Genomic DNA, 20,353 nt, shown 5'->3' with positions numbered 1-20,353 from the left:
GTTTCAGCCAAAAAATGGCACGAAGTTTAAAAGTGGCGTCGGTGAAGTCAAAAGTGTTGTGAGCGACTGGCTGAGACATCTGTCCAGATTTTTACGCTGAGGGAATTCGGAAGTTGGCGCACAGATTGGAAAAGAGTGTGACAGTGCTGGAAGACTATGTTCACGAATAAAAAGTAAGCATCTATCTGTATTACAAGCCGTTATACCGAAAAATTCACCTTATTTACTGAATGACCCATACAGTATTTCAATTTCTATACTTACATAATGTAAATGGAACTTGGTGTGTGTGTTCATTCACTATGGACTTAGAAACGGCTCGGGGGATTTTGATGAAATTTTAGACAGTTGTACTTTGTTTCTGGGAGTGTTCTTAGATGGGTTTGATCTCTGAAGTCCTCCATTTAGTGCGGAAAATTCATTCGAAATAAAAAAATTAGCATATAAAATCCCTGATTGCGGAGGAGACAGTTCTGTCTTTTGAGCAAAAGACGCGTCTCTTGCGATTACAATGTCGCAGTTGGCTTTCAAATTTTACGGCTTCATGTACAAATTTAAATGCACTGTGAGGATACCTTGTAGCTTTGAATACGCCACAACAAAACGCCGGATTAAAAAAAAAAAGTACATTTTTCCGGAATATTACTAAGGGATTCATTTCGGCTGGATATTCACACTGTAGTGACTGTTATTTATTATGTGTTACACCCGCACTGGTTCATGGGTAGTTGTGGCAACCGTAACTGAGAGTGGTGGTTGACGTTGTTATGATCTGGTGTTTTCTGTGCAATACAGGCGCTGTCTCTTGGGGTCGCGTGATGTATGGGGCACAAGAGCAGCAAGTGTGAAACATTAAAAGCTGTCTCTCTCATTCTTCTCCACAATACTGTACATAGTGATGTAAAAGTGATTGCGCATTAACACCCCTATGGTGTCCTTGTATTATTACTACATTATAGCTGTATATCTAGGAAAAGTATGTTTTACCTGCCATTCGGTTGTATTGCATTCACGTTACAAAACCCGAGCAACGCTGGGCCATACTGCTAGTCCAATATATCGATGGCAAAGGTTGGTAGAGTAGCCAAAAATTTTACTCAACTAAGAGTCGTGTCACTTCAATCATTACTTCAATCATTACTCAAGTAAAAGTCAAAGTATTCATCCAAAAAAAATTACTCAAAATACAAGTAAAAAAGTATTTGGTGAAAAGAATACTCGAGTAATGAGTAACATTGTGAGTAACTGCTTACTTTTTATTTGATTTTTTTTAAACATTAGTATTTTTTTTCTCAACACAAACTTATCTATATGAACAGTTTTTACAGTGATACTGTACAATAACCCATTACATAACCACATTAAACCAAAACCAAAGAAACACCCAAAAAAGGAAAAAGAAATCACTGAATTCCGCCGAGAGAAACGAAAATTACAGAAATGAAGCATTATTCGTCCAAACAGCATGAGTGCACTATAGTGGAGAAAATAGTTCTTAGTTTGAATAAAAAAATAGTTCCTTCATTGTTACTATTATGAAATTAAAGGGTCTGATCTTCGTTTTTCCGTGGTCAATCGGTGTCAAATACAAAGTGGGAGAGAGGTTTAAATCCGCACTTTCAAGTAATGTTGAGGGCAGTGCTCTATGTCAAATACTTCATTTTTTATGGTTCTTGAAAGACGCCACTTGATTGAACAGGCTGGCGTGATCATAGAACGGAAAGCTTGCGTCTGATTGGTATAATGGAGTCATGTGATTATTTTTGCGACGTCTCATTGTTGAAATTGGTAGAACTACTCTTGAGATCGCTGGCAAAAAAAAAATACTGTAAATATGTAACATAAAGAGGAAAAATGTAACAACTTTTGTGTCGCCCGAAGCAGCGGAGTAAGAATAGCGTTTTTTCTTCACAAATCTAAAAAGTATGGCTTAATAAAACTACTCCTAGAAGTACTTTTTTTTTTTTCTTCAAAAAGTTACTCAAGTAAATGTAACGGATTACATGTAACGCGTTACTATCCACCTCTGATCGATGGCAAAGGTAAAATTTGAAGCAAGCACTTGGACTCTGATGAATTATCTACCAACGGCTGTTTGTTGTGACCTTTTGTTCCATCGTAAGTAGCCCCCGTAATTCAAAGTTTTGCTCACCATTCAAATGGCGAAAAAAAATAAATCAGTTGAACTCGCATGTCAGGGTTCTAGTATTTAAGGGTGTAACAGTACATGTATTCGTATTGAACCGTTTCGGTACTTGGTGCTCGGTTCGGTCGGAGGCGTACCGAACAAGTTTCTGACATAATGTAACCCTTACTTTTCGAGGCTGTGAGTCGATCGGGTTACAGTTTCTTTGTGTAGATTATATTTACTCCGTCTTCTCTACTATAATGAGGACCAACACGGTAGGACAGTAAGAAACGTCAACGGCGCGACAACGTGGCCGCCGCGACAACGCAGTCAAACGCGGCCGTTAAAGTCAGTCAGCCAATGCACAACAGTCGCAGTGCGGCCGCGTGTTCGACGCGTTCCAGAAGTGGCTCAACGTGATGCACGCGAAAAGAACGGCAGTGTTTATTACTTGACGCGAGACGTGGTCCTCCTGCGTCAATACTACTAGCTAGCAGACCGGGCAGACCGGAAGTCACTCGTGTAAAAATAAGATGGATCCGGTTGATTTTCAAACTAATATGCAATCGTTACCCACTTTTTGAGTCCATCAGATCTCTTGAGTGGTAGGTCGGGGCACAGTTGACTTGATGACTTACAGTTGTCTTCTCTGCTATCATTTTAACCAGCATGGCCCCGTGTTCAATACAAAACCCTCCTACCACAACAAAACAAGTAGGAACTAATATTCACATAGGAACTAAAGTTATCCAACATGAAATATACAATATAAATGAATACTACCGGTACATCACATTTGTGAAATACAAACACATAATAAAATAAATAATAGCCAATTTAAATAAAATAAATTGAAATGAGCTAAAACACCTGTAATTAAATAATAAGAATAATACACCTATCCTGCTTACACAATTAAATTTATTAATTTCTGTGTGGCGCTTTAACTTGAGAAAATCCAACAATAAAGCTTTTGAAAACCGTTCATAAGAAAAAAATTCATTGAGGCATTTCATTTGTAAAATACATGTTAAAATCTTTGTCATTGGGATTGCTTTTCTCTTTAGCAAAGGACTTTTTTCTTCTTTCTTTCAGAAAGAAAGCTGACCAATACACAGAGTCTGAAAGGCAAATTGTTGTTGGATTATTATCTTTAAATACCCGCTACTTTTTGAGCAGAATTCTAGCTTTGTATAGGCTACTGTTCCTATTGCTGAAAGCACAAAAGTGTGTAAAAAAACAACTAGCACATTTATATTTTGCATTTTGTTTTCTTCCTGTACCGAAAATGAACCGAACCGTGACCTCAAAACCGAGGTACGTACCGAACCGAAATTTTTGTGTACCGTTACACCCTTACTAGTATTTCAAGTCACCACTGCAGACCTAATGCCTTGATTAGAAATCAATGTAAAGACCTATTTCATTTTAGTTATAGGGATTTAAAGTTTTACTTGAGTTTTAATACTGGCTTGCAAGTGTCATCTGGAAATATTAAAAACGAGAAATGGGAAGCAGATGTGAGTGAGAGACATTTAAAAGAGGGCCAAAAGACACACTCACCAATTTCAATATGTTTATCATCTGAGTTTTTTCCTGCTTTCAAAGACAACACAAGGTCACAGGGACATCTGCTGGGCTGGGGAGAGGGGTTCATCATCAGTCGGCCGCGAGACCTCCACCGTAGCTCACAATGACTCAGAACATGGGAGGTGGGTGGGGATGGAGGATAAACCCCCTGCGCAGGGCAGAGGGTAAGAGATGAAGATGAGGGCAAAGCAAAGGGAGAAAACTCATCCTAATCAAATACTTTGCTTTACTTAGAAAACTTTTAAAAACGCTTCACAAGAAATTGTGATGGAATTTTTTAAGGTTTAGGTTTTACAAATGTTTGTGTAGATTTTTGTATTTGTGTTTTACGTTGTACATTTAACATGTTTTTTAATGTGAAATATTTGGTACTACAGTATTTATTGTATTTATGTTGACAGTTACACAGCCTATATATTTTTCAAATATAAATATGTTTTTCAATACTGTTGTATCATGAATCCAGTATTTATGTATTCCTATTCTTTAATAAATATTTTGCTTTGAGATTAATATTTTGAATTACAGTGTTTTCTGGCATTTTTTTTCTATTTCTGTCTTATTTTCTAAAATATTTTAGTATTTTAATCATCTTTTCGTTTCACTCATTCTGCGTTTTTTTTTTTTTTTGTGTGTGTGTAAATTTAAAATAGGGATGTGCTGATCTGATCACTTGATCGGAAATCGGGCCGATCACGCCGTTTTTCAGAGGATTGGAATCAAGTGAAAAGGATCGAGTTTTTATTTAAAAACATACTCGTGTTTTTCCGCTCCATGCTCGTACAGCGCCACAACCTCTCACCCATCGTCCTGCTAAGCAGCGTGGCCAAACTGTCCCGCTTGCGTTTGGTACTTAAAGTTAACGAGGATTTACAGGTTTGTAGCTTTGATCATGCCAGAGAAGCTTGGTAGGTCTATGATCAAAGGCACACATGTGTTAATCATCATTAAATTTGCATAAGTGTGCTGTAGCAACTCCTTATGTAAGTGAGAGGCTGCGAATGCGTCACTCAATGAAGCATTCAATAAAGGCAAGCAGTTTTCTACATTATTCTTGTTTAAAAATAATTCTCATTATGAGGGTGGCACAGTGGGACAGTAACATGTTTAGAACTTTTGTTTAAAAAAAAAAAATTCGCTATCAAATTGGAACTCGGTATTGGCAGATTCTCAAAATCAGGTGACTCGGACTCGTATTCGGGTGCAAAAATATTTTTTCAATTTTCCCTCTTTTATGTGTTAATATTTTTTAAAATCATATTTATTTTTAAAACCAAAACCTAACTTTTTAACATTTTAATGAAGTTTACTCTCATATTTTCAGAAGTTATATAATTTATAGAAAGTAGCCGTTCCACATATGCATTCCCCAGAACTGAGACATTGCACCCAAAACAAAAATACCCGGCATTTCTGCCAAAGTATTTCAAAACATCAATAACTGCATGCAATAGGAATTCAAGGATCTACGTTTTTGTTGTCCAGATGTAGAAAACTGCTAATGTAGTTCGAATTTCATGAACTGCTCACAGTGTGACCAAAACAATTAGTAGACTTTTTGTGCTGGTGGAGATCAATCTTGGTCCTGCAGAAACACTTCACTGTGTGTTGAATTCTTATCTCATTTTCCAATTGTGTGTTTTTTTTATTTTTTTTTTTACACATCTATGTTTAGAATGCAAATCACACGCTCTCATTGCTTGGTGTCCTGCTTTGGGAACATGGAATAGGTGACGGGAAGCATTGGAGGGTGAAAAGTGCACATGAATTGTTTGTATACATTTGTAGCCTTCCTTGTATATATATGCGTGTATGTGAGAGATGAATGTAATTAAAGTTGTGAGTGTGTTTTTTAATTAGATGCTGTTCTTTTCTGGGAAGTCTGTGGCGGTGCTGGGTGGAGCCTCAGTGGAGACAGGAGGCTTGCGGTTGGGCCTAGGGAACCACGCCGGCCCCTGTAATGGAAACCGTGTGTGTGTGTGAGAGTGTAGGCGCATGCCCGACTGCGCACACACAAACCAATAGGATGAAAAGGCGCTCATCCTCGCAGTTTTCTCCACATGGAAAAAAGACAAGAAAACATAAGACGATGCGTACACAAATGCGTGCACCAATGCATTTGCATCGCACATATGGTTCGTGTCACCACACTAGAATTGAAAGACCAGAACTCATGGACACACAAACCCATGGACTAAGGAAACAAGAGGTGTGTGTGTACTTGAAAAATTGATTACTATGCACACGAAGTCATGATGACGAAGTCAACACAAGTATTCTCAAACACAGACACATAATCAACCCAGGGAAACTCAAACATCTGCAGGCAGGAATGGATGTACTGTGCAGTAGGCCTGAGCGATATTGGAAAAAACACTATTGCTGCAATTTTTTGGGGGTTTGCGATATATTGCGATATTATATTGTGATATTAAAAAAAAAAAGAAATATATATATATACAGTATACTTAAAGAATTTTTTACTAGATGACTTGAATAGCTGCTTGGAAAGACTTTGGATGATTCATCATGACCACAGTGTACAGTATTCCATCGTTTTTCACGGTTAATAGGGACCAGAACCCGCCGCGATAAGTGAAAAACCGCCAAGTAGCACACCGGACACACACACATTTTTTTTGTGTGTGTTTGTGTGCTCAATGTATTTTTTCAGATCGAGTACTGGAAAGAGATACATATAAGACATGTTTTTTTCTCACTTTTTTTTCCCCAAAGTATGATTTCAAAAAATTTGTATATACATTTTTTTTTTTTTTCAATAAATGCTTTTTAAGCACGTCAAATGTAATGATTATGATCAGTTTTAAACATAACTGTCCCACCGAATTAGTTTTACACAAGAATAAAGTAGTGGAAAAATGCTTGGCTTTATTAAATGCTTCTGTTTACTCTGGAGTGACATGTAGAAATTACAAACTCCTTATAATCACTTCTGGCGTTTATTTTATATGTCTCGAACGTCTCCACCCCCGAACCCCCCCGCCACCCCCCACAAACACATACATTAATTCCAGCCCGCGCTTCCTTGCAGAAACTGTTTAACAAGTTAAACGACGATTGACAGATTGCTGCCCGTGTGAAGTCGGCTTCTTCGGCCAGATCAAAGCCATCGTTAACTTTAATAAACAAGTGCCGCAGTGACTGAGACCTGGGAGAGGGGGTGAGGGAGACTGTGCGAGCGAATGAAGCAGAACAAAGGTTTGTGGATTGGCAAAAAAAATTTTTTTTTTAAATATCGCATGTCCTTGTGATGGCACTATCGCGCATGCGCACATCGCGATGGCGATGTTTAAACGATATATCGTTGAGGCTTACTGTGCACCATATTACAATTTAATTTAGAATGCAATTTATGTCACTATAAGACAGAAAGACAAAAGAAGACAAAACTCAGATATCCATAAACTCATGGAGACATGAAAGTTCCTCTACCACAACAACATCCATTCATTCAGCTTTAAAGCAGATTGTTGATCTGTTGACAACATTAGTCATGTAGCATATATAAACCACCCTTATTTGATTTTACTACTTTTAAGTATCTTCTTAAGTAGGGCTGTGCCATCTTAGGCACCCCACGATTCGATTCAATTATGATTCAGGGTGCTACGATTCAATTATTGAACGATGATCACGTTATTGAAAATGGTCACGAATATCAAGATTATCACGATTATCGATACATTGTACATTACTAATTAATAAAGTAGCCAAACAAATTTAGGTCCATTATTTATTTAAAATATCCTAATGATTCAACAGGAATGACGGAAACATGCGCATACAACAAAAAGCTGCCCTTAAACTGTTTTTTTGTTTTGTTTTGTTTTGTTTAGAAAAGAAGTGCAAAAACATTAACCATTTTAAAGGCAGTACTTATCTCTCAACAAGCCCATACAACACACAGCTGAGCTTGAGATGCTCTTTTTCACAAGAAGGTGCAAAAACATTAGCTGTTTCAAGGCAGTACTTATTTCTCTCAACAATACAATAAAATTTACACTGGTGGACTGAATTCCACCGTTTCTGGAAACAAAGAAAGTGTCTTTGGAAATAAGACTTCTTTTAACCAATACACTTTGTTTTCATAGATTTCTGTACTATTTCGCATGTTTGTAGTGTTACCGCTGTACTTAATTCTGGTTTTAAACGTTCTGCATCTGAAGTAATTTTTGTATACCACCAAACAATACACAACTTGACATGGAAATACATGTCAGCGAAGTCGCTAATTAGCATAGCGCTCGGCGCTAACTAGTAACATCTCAAAAACAACAATAAAATTTAAACAGTACAAGAGGGTTCATGTACTCACCTCTGATAGACGGACACAGGACTTAGCAAAACACTAGGGACTTTTTCCAATTAACACGACTTGAACGTACTGTTGGACAACTGAAAGATAAGGAGCAACGAACTATATCTCTTCTCCTCTCGCTCTAAAATATAACTTGCGCACAGAAGCGCGACCACCGGGTCCCTGCCTGTCTCATACACAAATTTATTTTCGAGTCTTTTGAAAAGGAGTAAATCTCTCACTCGGTAACCAGCAGCACCCATCATAACGTGCATACGTTACAGGTGTCCGGGCGGCAGATGTGTCTTGAATTTCGCTACTAGCGGCTGTCATAAAGTTATTAGGGAAAATCATCATTTGTGAACATTTATGAATCGTAATCAAATCGTCACGTGTTGAATCGCGATGCATCTAATAATCGATTTTTTTGGCACTCCATTATTCTTAAGGCGCATGGATCGTGTCAAGTTACAGTATGCTAGTCCTACTATCCCTCTCCAAAGAAAAAATATTTTAGCTGTAAAACATCGTATGCACAAGCAGCAGCAATATTAATTCAGAAGAAATACTCTCCTGCCTTTTTCTGGTTCCACGTAGAGATCCTGAGAGTGATCTGTTCATTTCTCAGTGAGTATTCAAGTTAAAATGTATAATTACAGCCTATTTTCATTGTGATTTATCATAAATCATATCATGTCTTCTTTGTGCTTCAGGCAGTCTCCTGCCTTTTCTGGTTCTACATTGAGACCTGGACTGGCCTGTGAATTTCTCAGTGAGTATTCAAGTTAGAATGTATAATAATGCAATGTGTAGTTCTTCATAGCCGCTTCATTTTTCTCTCAAAGTTCACGAAATTGATAAAATGTTAAAAAAAAAAAAAAAAAAAAAAATTATCCCGGGGGTGCATGCCCCCGGACCCCCCAAGAGCAGGGGTGTCCAAACTTTTTGCAAAAGGGGCCAGATTTGGTGTGGTAAAAATGTGGGGGGCCGACCTTGGTTGACGTCTTTTACGTGAACAATATATTTAAGCAAATTTTAGCAATGTTATGACCCTGTGGTCATTCTGTGTGTCACATTTGCTTTATTATTTTTTTAAATTAATAATATCAACAATCTCGCAACTAGCCTTTGTGGCGTTCTCTTTCGATTTTCGGGTTCTTGTGAAATACTGCTGCTGTGAAATTAAACTAGCTTCAAGTTGCTTTAATTTCTCGCTACTTATCTTCCCTGTAATCTTGTACATGTCAGCGTCTCTTGTTTGGTGGTATCGTCTCACATAGAACTCTTTAAAAACAGCGACTGTCTCTTTGCAAATGAGGCAGACACAGTTGTTGCGTATTTTAGTGAAGAAATAGTCCAATTTCCACCTATCCCTGAAGCGTCGGCCGTCACAGTCAACTTTATTTTTTTGTGTTGATTGTCACCATTTTAGAAAATTGGGAGTTAAGGGTCACATGGGGTAATGTTGCTTAGAGTGCTGCTGCCTTTTAGTGGGTAAATGAGGAGCAGCATTTAGTGTGTAAGCTACTTCATATGATGGTAGCAGTACTGCTGACCAATTTATTAAGTCTGTGTGCGGGCCGGACGAAATTTGACCAGGGGCCGCATTTGGCCCCCGGGCCGGACTTTGGACATGCTTGCCCTAGAGGGTCTGTTTCCCTTCGTACAGCGATTCTTGTGGGCTGGACTGAGTCAAAGTCCAGGCCTGCTTTTTAGTCCCAGTCCGCCCCTGGACGTCACTGCTCTGCAACATCAAAAACAATGGCGACCTACGAGTTAAACGAATTTTACAAATTGTATAAAAACTAAAACATCATGAGGGGTTTCAATAAAAAATATTTCAAACTAATAGCATTTATTTTTTAAGAACCACAAGTCTTTCTATCCGTGGATTCCGTTAATAATAATAATAAAAAAAAACACGTTTCCAACATTTGTATTCAATCCCCAAAGTTAGTGTTTCAATGTTTTATTGATTTTTGACAACAAAAAAATCTACCAAAACACCCCCCACCATCAGGGGGTGCTGCAGCATCCTCAGCACCCAACTTCGCGCGCCACTGTAAGCACCTGTGCTCAAGTCTTATCTGTCATTGTGCGTTATGTATTTAATAATTTTCTCCATTTCTGGAAAGGGCTAAGAAATTCGCCATTTTATTTTATTTTTAAACCATTTCAGCACCCACCTTCCACTTGAGGGTCATATCTACAACTGCACTAGTTTTCTTCCCCTTTAAACTAATATGCACCAGCATGCACATGCCCATCCGCACGTTGCCTTCACCCTCACGCACGTCTCATTAAAGCATACTCACGCACTCGTGCGTGCTCGTAAACAATCACACAAGCACGCTCTCATTACGCATGTGTGCGCACGTACACACGCGTGTGCGCGCTTACTTATCAGCTACACGAGATAGTAAGCCCTCACTCGTCAAATTCCTCTCAAGACGCCATTTCCGCTTACAAGTTGACAGTAAAAAGTGAGGTTAGAAAAGCTCCAAAGGAAACAAACCAAGGAGTGAATTTTTCACCTCTTCCTCGTCTTTTCTCGTGGGTGAGCGAAGGGCTCCACCTAGCGTTGCTTGCCGTCCACCCTTCCGTGTTTGCTGCCAATGTGCGTGACGGCTCCCACGCAACTGAGCACGAGGTCGTCCTCGTGAGACGAAAGCAATGCCGGAAGTCCCAACAAAATAAAACTCGTAATTCTGAGGGATGGAAAACAAAACAAAAAAACACACAAAGCTAGAGCTTTTATTTTAAATTGACAACGATTACGAGATGATACTCACGAGCCAGTGGTCGTTTTTGTCATTTTACTTCCAAATAAAAACCAATGACAAGTAATTTTTAGATGAGTGTTGCAGTAGTTCATTAAATATACAAAAATATACTCGGGTGGGTTGAGTTTCACCTGTCAGTTATAGAAAATCATATTAGACTATAGTAAAAGCTTTGGTGAAGTGTGATTCTTTTTTCTGTCTCTCCCTGATTATCATATTTTTCACAGGAAATAAATGAACCAACTAAAAATAGCATGAGCCCACTGTCAGAAAGGAGTATTAAGGCCACACTTGAGCAAAAAAATGTAGAGGATATAGTCTTAATGCTACAAGAATAGCTGTTTTTATACAGGGAAAATGCATACCACAGGAATAGTACTTTCTTTCCCACTCACAAACTTAACAAAATTAGTCATTTTTATCCAAAACAATGTCACGATAGCAGCCATTTCCCCAAGAAAAATAGATGAAAAAGCATATTTTACACACCTACCAAGAATTTCCCATGAGAATTTTTTTCACAATGTTATAATTTTGCACATATAAATAGACATACTATGAGAATTGTATTTACTGATAAAACAATGCAAAAAAAGCTCCATTGTTTTTTGAAAGATGGGAATTCACAAACATATTCTCATAGAAGCAGAACGTCTTTTCATGAAACGGCAACTTTGTTCTTGTAATTCTCTTTTTCGGTAGTAGCATGACTTTTCTTTGGCGTGTGGCCTTAAACGCTCCTCTGCAATTAAAAGGTGTGCTCAGAACAACAACAAAAACAAACAAGTAATCACATACAAAACGGTGTTTTATTGTCAAAGCGTCGGAGCGGGACAACGCTATTTATATTTATATATTTATATAAGTATGTGCATAATTTCTCGTTGTCAACTCTAAATTGTGCCACAAGCTAATCATGTAAGTAAGCTACAGTATATACAAACAAGACGTCCATCAATGACCGTTGACATGTGTTACTGTATGACAGTAAATGAGTCGACAGCGAACCGACGCTTTGGTAATATCGCCGTGTGACAAACGGTCGCCTTTCTTTTTTGTACAGTGCGACCAATCAGGACTAACTAAACACCTCCATTTAAGGAAAAAAAACCACCCACATGATTACACGCAATTGACGTTAAAGGAGACATATTATGAAGATTAAAATTACTGTTCTACACGCTGTGAACCCGCCTGCTAGCTCGACACGCTAACTGACCTGTTAGCCTTATAGTCTAGCCTTACTTTTCATCTATTCAGAGTAGTCAGCTGCTTGACACTTGCCAATCAGGTTGTTATTCTTCTTGTGGAGACTAATTTTGAAGTTCTAATTCTCCGTCATTCGTGAACTGATCGTCTTGAAACTTGGTAGCTATGTAGAATGGACCAGTATCCATTGAACATTGGAGCCAGATTTTTAATTTTTGTATCAGGGCTGATCATTTAGTCGCTGACTTCTTTTGCCTGTAGGTTCCGAGTTAGCCAGTCGAAGGCATGCACGTACAGCCGTCAGTCTGTCAGTGCGCCCCAGCACAGTGATTCTTATTTTAATCCATAGGCTGCCATTGACGACGATGGGCACAAATCCATTTTGACTGGGAGAGCCTGGTTGGGAATAAATGGCAGCAAATGAGTTCATTGTATTCAAAAAATTAAACTATATATTGACATTGCTGGATTTCCCCTCAATGTCTTAGATGCGTGGCGGGCCTCCAGGCTTTTCTTCCCTCACCCCACAGCTAAAATAGCGATTTAAAATAAACTATAAAATGTATATATATGTATTTTAACAGCATCCAGTGATACATTTGAAAGCACATTGGTGATATCTTAATGTCGGTATGTGAACAAACCTGTCCCAGTCCTTGTTCAAACTGTATTTCAAGACTGCACCCTATGTAAGACTACGTTTGAGTAATGTCAATAAATAGCATATATTAAGAAATAAGTCATGAATTCAAAATTCCTGCTAATTTACATTTTTCTTTTCCCAAAAACATGGTGGGCCACTGATGGGCTCTCTACCAACAGGCTTTGCTAGTTTTTGCTCTATCATTAGACCTGTTTGAAAATCAAGAAAAAGTATTTAAAATACTTGATTTTTAAAAATTTTTTATGTATATTGTACCAAATTTTTTTTTGGAATGATTATTTTTTCTGCTCAGCGTCTTTAAGAGATTGCAAATATGTACAGTAGTTCATAAAAGAAGTCTCTGCAATTGTAATATATAATGATGATTAAACGCTGAGTAAGTTTGCATTCTCAGTAAAAAAAAACTGCAAGGGGAGGGGAAAAAATATCACAGTATGTCTCCTTTAAGCCCCTCTTGGTCATCATTCGATACCATAAAACAAAGAAAAGTAATAATGAGACCTCAACACTTACACTGCTTTGTGAGGAAAAACTAAACGTCGATTTTACACGTGGAAACAAAACATTGTTGAAGAAATACAAGTAGTCTTTTGAGCCTGCCTGTCATGGGCTTTTTTATGTTGTTTTTGTCACGTAATTGTCTCAGCAGTCAGCGTGTGAGTGCGCCGCCGCAGCGGCCGCCGCCTCCAGCTTCCAGTCCCGCTGGTCGTCGGCAGCGTGCTGCGAGGCGGCGGGCGAGAGCGACATCTGGCGGCGCGGGTTGCCGCTGTGCATGGTGTTCCAGTGGCGCTTGAGGTCCGAGGCCTTGATGAAGGCCTTGTCGCAGGAGCCACAGTTGAACGGCCGCTCGCCGCGGTGCTGTCGCTCGTGGTCCTTTAGGTGCGACTTGTGCTTGAAGGCCTTCTCGCAAAGCTGGCAGGCGAAGGGCCGCTCGTTGCTGTGCACACGCTCGTGGCGCTTGAGGTCGGGCCCGCGTATGAAGGCCTTGCCGCACACCACGCAGCGGTGCGGCTTAAAGCCCGAATGGATCTTCAGGTGCTCCTTGAGGTGGGCGGCGGTGGTGAAGGCCTTGGGGCAGTGCTCGCAGCCATAGGGCCGGTTGGCGGTGAGCAGCCGCTCCTTCTTGGCGTTGTGCTCCAACGGTTTGGGCCCGGCGCCGGGCAGCGAGCCGTGGTCGCGGTGGCCGTACAGCAGGTACTCCAGCTTCATATCACCGGACGAGGACGAACCCCAGCCATGCGCGTGCGGGTCCTTGGCTAAGCCCGTGTTGTAGCCGTGCGGCTGGGGCACGTGAGAGCCGCCGGCGCCACCCATGCCGTCCATGGCTGTGTCATAAAAGCTGTTCTTGCGCACCTCTTCCATGGCCAGCTCCTTGAGGATGGCGTCCTGCGCGCGCAGGCCGTGGTCGCCCGGCGGTGCCTGATTTTCACGCGTCTTCATGTTGGTCAGCTCGCGCTTCTGCGAGCACAGGTTGTCCAGAAAGTTGATGCCCAGGATCTGGCCCGACGACATCATCATGTTGATATCCTTCTTGCGCACGGCCAGTCTCGCCGTGTACATGTAGTTGAGCACCTCCTCGAAGATATCCGAACGGATGAAGTCCAGCTCTACGATGGAGTTGTCCTCGTCGCTCTGCTTCTTGAACAGCTTCTTGAAGTAGTTGCTGCAGGCCGCCAAGACGCAGCGGTGAGCCCGGAACTCGATATTCTCCACCACCACCACCACGTCGCAGTGCTCACCTTCCATGCGCTGCTGGTTGAGCATCTTCAGGAAGGTCGCCTTGTGGTCGTAGTCGATGTAGCGTAACAATTCAGACATGGTGTCGAGTGGGAGCAATCTGAAAATGAGGGAGGGGGTGGAACACAGTCAACACTAGCCAAAACGGGATTGTAAGCACAACTTGAGGGGGAAAAAACTACAATGTATGATGTACAGGGACGGGTGGGATGTAACTCATGCAATTTGTAGTCATTTTACTCCTTAACTACCATTGTAGGTGATAGACGTCCAATCCATTTGGACCGGGAGAGGATTTCCCAGTTCAAATGTGTTGGAGGTCTATCGCCACCAATGGCAGTCAACTTGTCAGTTTAGCTATTTAAGCAGACATTACTACCAGGGCAACATGCAATGTTTACTGTGCATATGGTAAATGGGTTTGTGTGTTAACATTAGAGCTGCTACAAACCATAGTAAGTCAACTACACCACAGTCAACTAATCAATAATTATTTTTGGGACTAGTCGACTAAATGGCAAAAAAATAAATCATGTGTTTATTGTAATATTACCATTGGTCTAACATTTTATCTGAAAATGTGCATTGCAGCAAAAAAAAAAAAAAAAAAAAAAAAAAAAAAAAAAAAAAAAAAAACTGCTCTGAGTAAAAGTGGAATATAATTAACTGTGTAACTATCATTGTTTGTCAAAAGCAAAAGCTGATGTTTGAAAATGTTTTTGATTCACAAGATAAGGGATTACAGTATACAGAATTCTAACGGTTTAATTTTAGTTTTTTTAATGTAAAAAAAACATTTTGAAATTTAATAAAAGATCATATTTAATGCTTTTTTTGTTCATTTTTCTTTAACTCATTTGCTCCCCAAAACGTATAAATACGTTCTATTTTTAATTGTTTCAGTGTCCCAAAGACATATTTATACGTCTTTTACATTTTTTTTTCTTCCAAAAAAGACATCTATGGGTCATGATTCAATTTAGCTCCAAAGTTGAAAATCCATTTTAAAGCAATAAAACTGACCACTGGAGCACAGTAGCGCATTTGGTAAGAGTGAGACCCACAACCCGATTCAATGGCAACGAACGGCCAAGCCGCTAGGTCGGGCGCCGGCGGAAGACGACCGAATGGATGCCAGGCGTTGGACGACCGAGCAGAACGACCGGGACTACCAGTGCAGCGGACAATGCTTTTGAGTCTGTGCTGCTCACGAGCTGAGCCCGCAGAGACAAAAAAAAAATTTCATCTTTATGAGACAGACGGCGATGAGGGAAAAGTTTAACCGGCTGTCGCGGCCACAACAGCGTCATCTTTCAGTTAGTTATGTGTAAATAAATTGTTACTTTGCTATCAAAAGCTCTCTTTGTCTTGTTGTTTATCTTATTTTGTAAAAGGAAAACATTCAGATGTTTGGGAAATAATTAAATAAAAAAATAAGCTGTGTATAAGTCAAAGTTATCTTTGAAATGTATGCTTTCATAAAAAGCTCAATTTCTCCGTTTTTTTTTTAAATCAAGAAATTGGAAAATTGCTGAAACCAAGCAATTTTCTAATGCCGATTTGAAAAATGGAAAAAGATATGAACTAACTTTTTTCTGCTGAAAGAAGAGAGTCTAATCTTTCTTTTGGTGGGTTCCATGTTTATATAGCAATAGAACATAATTTTCTGTGGGCCTTGCAAAATCAGTCAAAATCCAGTAAAACGCCCGGGAGCGAAGGGCCTTGCTCCTGTGAAAATGGCTGGGAGAGAATGAGTTAAAGGATCATATGTATTATTTGAGCTCCAAAAACAGGATTTTGACAATCGTCAGGTCATCAAGATCTTACCAATTAACGGACTATCTAAGCCTGTCGCAATATGCAATAATTCCATTTATCGCGCGATATATAAAAATGAAGGCGGTAATTTTTCCGCTGCGATTTATCGCCTCACGTGCACGTGCGTGCGCGCGTGCGGCAGACGTGCTGTTAAAAGTTCGGATTCCTCGTTACCAACTGCGCAAAATGCATCTTCGTTCCAGGTCCAGCAAAAACTAGCGCCGGAGCCAATCGTTCCCATTATATCCTATTGTTCAACGTATACCGGCCGCGTCAGTGCTCCGGAGTGACTGTGGACCATCTAAGGCGCGCCGGTGTTGTTGACGTGTGAGCGCTCCCTTCAGGAGTGACATTTCACGCGGGGCGGCTATTTTTCGGCACAACGCTGGATATTTACAACGAAGTCCGTCAAAACATTGTTACCGACTTGGCTGCTACGAATAACCTCACTTTGACAATGAACAGCTGAATGAAATTAAGAGCGCTGTGCTTCAAACTCGTCCTGTTCATGAAAGCCGTCATATGCTGGTTTTGTGTAGTAATGAGCAGTCGTGAATTCAGCAGCGCTTGCTAACTTTTTTAATGCGCGGCGTTGCGCGCATACACTAGATATCATGAAATGGCAAACTAGATGCGCTACGTCCCATGCCATTGGCTACGTGAGCCCAGAGTGATTATGGGACATGTAGTCCATATACTAGAATTCTAAACTGTCATTTGTCACATGAGGTTAAGAAGGCCAAATCAATCCATACCAGTGACTATAGATAATGTTGCATATATTGTTAATTCAGTACGTGACACAGATGGATTCGGACCATAAATAGGATGTCTTGCTCATGTAGTTAACCTAGCTGCTAAGAGAGCTGTAGCAATCAACGGTGTGCCCTGCCTCACTTTACAAACAGTAAAGATTGTATAAAAGTGCTGAGAACAAATTTTTTTCATATCAGTAAGAAGTAAGCACATAAATATTATGCACTAAAATGCATGTTTATATGATGGCAATTTAATTTTTGCTCGTTAGCAAAAAAAAAAAAAAAAAAAAAAAGAAACAAAAAATACAATTGTTATTTTTTTTTTATTTTTTTTTTTTTTACAGAGCATTAAATGTATTGAATCGGATCGAAAATCGTGTCCCCCGTATCAAAATTCGTACCGAACCATGATTTAACTGTATTGTTGCATCCCTATGGAACACCATTGCAGAAGCTATGATGGGAAAAGTTTTCATTTGCCTAAATGCTTAAGTTATTAAGTGCAATTTTTTTTTTTTTTAAAACACATTTATTTATTCTGTGTTTCTGTATGGTATCAATATTGTTGTTTTTTACTTAAGAGGCATGGTCTATTATTTTTAGTTGTGATTTCTTAAAAAGTATATTTGAATTTAAGAGTAAATATTTATCGTGTTTAAATGGGTGTACTTGATCTATTAATATATACTGTATTCGCACTGTGTTATTGTAAATTGGTTAAAAAATTGGGGGGGGGGGCACAATAATATCGCATATCGCAATAATTTATGAGAATAATTATCGCACACTAAAATTTGTTATCGCGACAGGCCTAGGACTATCAAAAAAGCAGTTGACTAGTTGGATATTCAATAAGTGATCTATCGTGTCAGCCCTAGTTAACATGTGTAACCCGTGCTTCAAATGTGTTTTGAACAACTAGCTACCATTGACGGCGATAGGCGTCTAATCCATTGGAGCTCAATCCCAGCCGCTCCCAGTTCAAACGGATTTGACGTCAATAGCAGCCAATGTTAATACGCTGAATGCGTTTCAAATATCAGCTAGACTGAGCCTCTTCCCGAGGCGTTCCCGAATCTCTGCATCTCCAGCTGTTTGCTAGTCATTGCTGCCACCTCCAAGCCATACCTGCGTTAAAGAAACCCTTTTCACTTTAGCTAGTGCTTCTCCAAGATCAGCCACGATACTTTTCTCCACCCCGATCACCTTCCTGCAACACTCCCTTTGCGCTGAACAGTTAATCCCAAATACAGCACTTAAACGCCTGTATTTTGTTCACCTCGATTTTTAGAAGAACATTACCCACAACCTCCCTTTCACGCACATAAACAAACGCGCTATATATTCCGAGCAGGGAAAATAAAAAGCGAAATAAAGTCGACGGCGAGAAGCACAAGACACCGACAAAATGCACTGGGATTTTAATTTCGTTGCGTGTTCGCGGATTTAGCGGTGCGTTCAAGGCTCGCGTGACAACCCCGAGAGAGAATATTTCACATTTCACTGCGCCCAGCCATTTTGACCAAGCTCAAGCTCCACTGGCATGTTGTTCGCAGAGGAAGGAGGGGGGGTGGGGGCGCGAAACGAGCGCGGAAACACGGCCGAGAACCTAGCCGACACCAAAACAACATATTTCCCCCAAATAACTCGAAGGGCAAATGAAAAAGGTTCCTACCAGAAGCCCGAATGCGTTTCCCCGTGTTGTCACGCAATGCGAGTCGACGACGAATCCAAACTGGCTGGTGCTGTCGTTTTTCCTCTTCCTCCTCTTTCTTGTTGTGACTGCCGCGCCGCGCAGGAAATGCCGCATGGCTCTGCCGCCACCCAGCGAACCGGAGACGCTACTGCAGCCAAAGCTCGTCGATGAAGAAATGAAGATTCTCACCCTAGTGTTTCTCAAAAAAATATCATAATGTCATAAAGTTCAATATTTTCTGTAATGTACTGATAAACATTAGATTTTCATATATTTTAGATTCATTACACAAAACGGAAGTAGTTAAAGCCTTTTATAGTTTTAATATTGATGATTTTGGCAAGAAAAGTCAAGAAAACCCAAAAATCCCTATCTAGAAAAATTTGCATATTTCATCCGACCAATACAAAAAAAAGTGTTTTTTAATACAAAAAAAAAACGTCGACCTTCAATTAATTATATCAGATATGCACTCAATACTTGGTCGGGAATCCTTTTGCAGAAATGACTGCTTCAATGCGGTGTGGCATGGAGGCAATCAGGCTGTGGCACTGCTGAAATGTTATGGAGGCCCAGGATGCTCCGATAGCGGCCTCAAGCTCATCCACAGTGTTGGGTCTGGTGTCTCTCAACTTCCTCTTCACAATATTCAACAGATTCTCTATGGGGTTCAGGTCAGGAGAGTTGGCAGGCCAATTGAGCACAGTAATGCAATGGTGAGTAAACCATTTACCAGTGGTTTTGGCACTGTTATTAGGTGCCAGGTCGTGCTGAAAAATGAAATCTTCATCTCCATACAGCTTTTCAGTAGATGGAAGCATGAAGTGCTCCAAAATCTCCTGATAGCTAGCTGCATTTACCCTGCCCTTGATAAAACACAGTAGACCAACACCAGCAGCTGACATGCCCCCCCAGACCATCACTGACTGTGGGTACCTGACATTGGACTTCAGGCATTTTGGCATTTCCTTCTCCCCAGTCTTCCGCCAATATCTGGCACCTTGATTTCCGAATGACATGCAAAATTGGCTTTCATCTGAAAAAAGTACTTTGGACCACTGAGCAACAGTCCAGTGCTACTTCTCTGTAGCCCAGGTCAGGTGCCTCTGTCACTGTTTCAGGTTAACAAGTGGCTTGACCTGGGGAATGCGGCACCTGTAGCCCATTTCCAGCACACGCCTGTTCACGGTGGCTCTGGATGTTTCTACTCCAGACTCAGTCCACTGTTTCTGCAGGTCCCCCAAGGTCTGGAATCTGCCCTTCTCCACAATCTTTCTCAGGGTGCGGTCACCTCTTCTGGTTGTGCAGCGTTTCCTGCCACACTTTTTCCTTCCCACAGACTTCCCACTGAGGTGCCTTGATACAGCACTCTGGGAACAGCCTGTTCGCTCAGAAATTTCTTTCTGTGTCTTAGCCTCTTGTTTGAGGGTGTCACTGATGGCCTTTTGGACACCAGTCAGGTCGACAATCTTGCCCACGACAGCGGTTTTGAGTAATGAACCAGGTTGGAAGTTTTTAAAAGCCTCAGGAATCTTTCACAGGGGTTTTGAGTTAATTCATTGATTCAGATGATTAGGTTAGTAGCTTCTTTAGAGTACCTTTTCATGATATACTAATTTTTTGAGATAGGGATTTTTGTTTTTTCTTGACTT

General features: G+C 40.3%; 2 protein-coding genes across 2 annotated transcripts in view; both read right to left on the bottom strand.

The window, feature by feature from the left end:
• The window catches only part of LOC130929912 (protein APCDD1-like), an 85,914-nt gene extending 75,260 nt beyond the window's left edge, over window positions 1-10,654 (bottom strand). The window contains exons 1-2 of the mRNA XM_057857534.1: window positions 10,571-10,654; window positions 3,692-3,866 (exon numbers count right to left, since the gene is read on the bottom strand). Of these exons, the coding sequence (XP_057713517.1) occupies window positions 3,692-3,788 (97 nt within the window). The 5' untranslated portion in view covers window positions 3,789-3,866; window positions 10,571-10,654. The remainder of the gene's footprint in view (window positions 1-3,691; window positions 3,867-10,570) is intronic.
• A 217-nt stretch (window positions 10,655-10,871) lies between these two features.
• LOC130929913 (zinc finger and BTB domain-containing protein 14-like) lies at window positions 10,872-18,795 on the bottom strand. The gene is made up of 2 exons (XM_057857536.1): window positions 18,681-18,795; window positions 10,872-14,529 (listed from the first exon to the last, which is right to left on the bottom strand). Exon 2 carries the CDS (start codon window positions 14,508-14,510, stop codon window positions 13,335-13,337), a length of 1,176 nt encoding a protein of 391 aa, XP_057713519.1. The 5' UTR covers window positions 14,511-14,529; window positions 18,681-18,795; the 3' UTR covers window positions 10,872-13,334.
• Between the last annotated feature and the right edge of the window lie 1,558 nt (window positions 18,796-20,353).

The sequence above is a fragment of the Corythoichthys intestinalis genome, chromosome 14, assembly GCF_030265065.1.
Source record: "Corythoichthys intestinalis isolate RoL2023-P3 chromosome 14, ASM3026506v1, whole genome shotgun sequence".
NCBI lineage: Eukaryota > Metazoa > Chordata > Actinopteri > Syngnathiformes > Syngnathidae > Corythoichthys > Corythoichthys intestinalis.
Note: the sequence above shows the minus strand (reverse complement) of the source record. Positions and strands in the feature narration are given on the sequence as shown.